The sequence below is a fragment of the Papaver somniferum genome, chromosome 7 (assembly GCF_003573695.1).
Source record: "Papaver somniferum cultivar HN1 chromosome 7, ASM357369v1, whole genome shotgun sequence".
Taxonomy (NCBI): domain Eukaryota; kingdom Viridiplantae; phylum Streptophyta; class Magnoliopsida; order Ranunculales; family Papaveraceae; genus Papaver; species Papaver somniferum.
The window spans coordinates 111,411,938-111,416,490 of NC_039364.1; the positions used below are offsets into that span (position 1 = coordinate 111,411,938).

Genomic DNA, 4,553 nt, shown 5'->3' on the forward strand with positions numbered 1-4,553 from the left:
GAATGGAGGCGGGTATGGATATAGAAAATGGGGTTGGGTAAGGGTTTTGGGCCTTGGGTATGCCAAGCCCATATCTTCTTTAAGAACAATTCTTCCTTCTTGAGCCCATTCCTAGCTTTTTGGACGTGCGCTCCATTCTTTGCGGCTTCCTTGCGTAATTTCTTCCGGCTTTTCACTACTTTTCTGCTCTTTTCGCTCCGCAATTCATCCAAACTTTATTTATTACCTAAAAATATAAAATTAAGTAAGAAAAATATTTATTCTTGAAAACAATGAAAATACAGAATATGGGATAAAATGTAGAATTAACGCACAAAAGATGAGTTAAATGCCAAGAAAAATATATAGAAATATGCACTTTTTAGCACTCATCAAATACCCCCAAACCTGAATTTTACTTGTCCTCAAGTAAAACAAAACTAAGGAAATCCTAACTATACCACTGTCGCTGGTCTCTCGATTGCATTTAGCGAATGCAATAAGCCTTTTAAACCACTAAGTGTCCCTAGTGGACGAGTTGAAGTCTCGTGAAGGTTTGCTTAGAACGTACCTACAAAGTTCTAGGACAAAATATAAGCTCAGATTCCATCAAATGTGACATGTGCAAGACAGTTTAAGCTCACAGCAAAATGGAGATGTCAATCTAGCTATCAAAGGCACAATCCTAGCACTGATAACAAATAAAGACATGTGATAAGAGTGTAAAGTGTATCTACACATGTGTAAAGAAAGATCGGATGTTATGACTACTAATCACCAAGAGATAGTTTCTCAGGCTAAGAACCAAGGTCGAAATCTAGCTAGCTGTCCGGACTTTACGAGAATTGTGAATGAGTAGGAGGTGTTTCACAATTACTCGCGTTGTACATCAATGACATACACCCTCCTTGCTTATTACAATGAAACAACAAAATGACTCTTTACATGACTCTTATTTACATTGACTACTCTCTTTTATTTTTGGAACAAGAGAGGATGGAATTGATAAATACTTGATTTTTTTGTATTTTTCTGATATTTTTTCTGAATATATACATCGTTTTTTTTTTTTTTTTTTTTGGAACAAGGAAACACTTTTGATACATAAGGAAAAAGAAACAAAAAATTACATGACACTTTGCAAGAGGTAGCCCTTTTTGATGCACCCAGTTAAATTCGATGGTTGTTTTTCTTAATGTAACCTCCACCTTCTATCCCAACCAACCAAAGAACAAGCTAGTCAAGTTTCGTTCAGTATTCTAAAGTGATTGGCAACTAAAACTTCCGATAGAACACCTCAAGGATGAGGCTATACATGTATTGGTAGATCGTGCGCGTGCAAGTTCTTATCACTATGTGAATTGTGCTAGAATCAGGGGTGCCTAAATATCTAGACTAAGACTCCTAAAAATTACATATTTGCACAAGAGTCAACATTTCAAAGTAAATGAGCTCCATTTTTATGATTTTTTTTTTTTTTTTTATAATTTTTTTTTGATTTTTCATTTTTTTCAAAAAGAGGGAGGAGTTTTGTTTTCAATTATAGCATGTTATAAGGGTATATACTGATTATCACCCCTAAACCTAAATTAAACAGTGTCCTCAATGTTTAAATAGTGCAAAAGAAAGAACTGTACAGAAAAGGAAAAACATAAAATAAAATGGAACGTTCAACCTGGTTTATGTACAAGGGTGGACCAATCAGGACGCATAGACGGGATCCTCCAGATCGGTTGCCTCAATTTCAGGTGGAAGTGGTTCAAGGAACGGTTTCAATCGCTGCCCATTCACTTTGAAAATGTTCTTGTTGGAGACATCTTCAAGTTCCACAGCTCCATGAGGGAATACCGTGGGTACTAGGAACGGGCCGGTCCATCGGGACCGCAATTTTCCTGGAAAAAGATGCAGCCGAGAGTCGTATAACAAAACTTTCTGACCCGGTGTGAATGACTTGCGCATAATACGCTTATCATGAAACAACTTCATCTTTTGCTTATACAGCTTGGCACTGTCATAAGCCTCATTCCTTAATTCTTCTAACTCATTGAGTTGAAGTTTCCGTTGTGCACCCGCCTTGTCGAGAGAAAAGTTAAGTTTCTTGATAGCCCAGTAAGCTCGATGTTCTAATTCCACAGGAAGATGACATGGCTTTCCATACACCAGACGATAAGGGGACATGCAAATTGGTGTCTTATAAGTTGTTCTATAGGCCCACAAAGCATCATTCAATCTCAATGACCAATCTTTCCTTGACGGGTTGACCGTCTTCTCCAGAATGTGCTTAATTTCCCTATTAGAAACTTCTACTTGTCCGCTTGTCTGAGGGTGGTACGGAGTTGCAACCTTGTGGTTTATGCCATACTTGCGTACTAAAGACTCAAAGTACTTGTTACATAAATGTGAACCACCGTCACTGATTATAGCTCTAGGGGTACCAAAACGTGAAAATATGTTCTCCTTCAGAAATGAGAGTACCACCTTGTGGTCATTCGTCTTGGTTGCAACAGCTTCAACCCACTTCGAAACGTAATCAACAACAACTAGGATGTATAATTTTCCTTCAGAAATAAGAAATGGACCCATAAAGTCAATCCCCCACACGTCAAATAGCTCAACGATCAAAATCGGATTCAACGGCATCATGTTTCTCCTCGAGATACTTCCTAGTTTCTGACAGCGCTCACAAGCAATACAATACTCATGGCAGTCTCTAAACAGCGATGGCCAGTAAAACCCACACTGCATGATCTTTGCAGCGGTCTTCTTGGCACTGAAATTCCCTCCACATGCTTGGTCATGACAGAAAGATATCACATCTTTATGTTCCATGTCGGGTACACATCTCCTAATGATTTGGTCTCGGCAGTACTTAAACAAATATGGGTCGTCCCAAAGGAAATGTTTAACTTCAGCCAAGAACTTGGAGCGGTCTTGTCTCGACCAATGTGAGGGCATTCTACCTGTAGCAAGGTAGTTAACAATGTCGGCAAACCAAGGAAGGTTTGACACAGACATCAATTGTTCATCAGGGAATGATTCTCTAATCAGCTCAGATTCATCAATAGACTCACTAGTTAATCGGGACAAGTGATCAGCAACCACATTCTCACAACCTTTCTTATCACGGATTTCGATGTCGAATTCCTGTAATAAGAGTATTCATCGAATAAGGCGAGCTTTAGCATCCTTCTTAGAAAGAAGATACTTCAAAGCCGCATGGTCAGTGTATATGATGATCTTAGATCCTATCAAATAAGATCTAAACTTGTCTAATGCAAATACCACGGCAAGTAACTCCTTCTCGGTAGTCAAATAGTTGAGTTGAGCATCATTAAGAGTTTTACTAGCATAGTATATCACATATGGTAGTCTATCAACACGCTCTCCTAAAACAGCGCCAACGGCATAATCAGAGGCATCACACATGAGTTCGAACGGTAGTTCCCAGTTGGGTGGTTGGACAATAAGAGCTGAGGTGAGGAGAGTCTTGAGTTCTTCCCATGCCTTCACACAAGCAGCATCGAAGTTAAAGACAACATCTTTGACAAGTAGATTACACAAAGGTCTTGAGATTTGGCTAAAGTTTTTGATGAATCGCCGGTAGAACCCAGCGTGACCTAAAAATGATCGAATCCCCTTCACAGAGTGGGGTTGTGGTAAATTTTGAATGAGGTCGACTTTAGCTTTATCTACTTCAATTCCTTTTTCTGAAACGATGTGTCCTAGAACTATGCCGGAGTTTACCATGAAGTGGCATTTTTCCCAGTTTAAAATCAGATTCTTTTGCTTACATCTAGACAACACAAGGACCAGATGGTCCAAACATTCATCAAAAGAGGAACCAAACACAGAGATATCATCCATAAAGATCTCGAGAAAACTATCTATCATGTCTGAAAAATGCTCATCATGCAACGCTGAAAAGTAGCAGGTGCATTACACAGCCCGAAGGGCATACGTCTAAAAGCAAATGTCTCAAATGGACACGTAAATGTAGTTTTTTCCTGATATTCCGGTGCAATGTGAATTTGGTTATAACCGGAAAAGCCATCTAGAAAACAGTAGTGACTGTGTCCAGACACACGTTCTAGCATTTGGTCTATGAAGGGAAGGGGGAAGTGATCTTTTCTTGTTACTGTGTTCAACTTCCTGTATTCGATACATACTCGCCATCTTGTGGTTGTACGTGAAGGGACTAACTCATTCTTTTCGTTCCGAACTATAGTAATGCCTGACTTCTTAGGCACAACTTGAATGGGATTAACCCATTTACTATCTGAAATCGGATATATGATACCCGCATCAAGTAGCTTCAAGATCTCACTCTTAACAACGTCTCTCATGTTAGGATTAAGTCTCCTTTGCATTTCCCTAGATGGTTTGGAATTCTCTTCAAGATTAATGTGGTGCATGCAAATGGTGGGACTTATCCCTTTGAGATCTGAGATGGTCCATCCTAAGGCTTCTTTCTGCTCCTCAAGTACTCCTAAAAGCTTGTTTTCCTGTTCTATGTTTAATCGTGAAGAAATGATAACAAGTAAAGTATCAGAAGGACCTAGAAATGCATACTTCAA

The 4,553-nt window shown here is 39.1% G+C and overlaps 1 protein-coding gene across 1 annotated transcript; it reads right to left on the bottom strand.

Annotated features, from left to right (window-relative positions):
• Window positions 1-2,292: 2,292 nt before the first annotated feature.
• Window positions 2,293-4,328, bottom strand: LOC113300450 (the record flags this gene model as incomplete). Its single annotated transcript, XM_026549663.1, has 4 exons — window positions 2,293-2,519; window positions 2,766-3,122; window positions 3,324-3,519; window positions 4,245-4,328. Coding segments are annotated over 4 exons (864 nt in total), but the record flags the coding sequence as incomplete, so codon positions are not given.
• Between the last annotated feature and the right edge of the window lie 225 nt (window positions 4,329-4,553).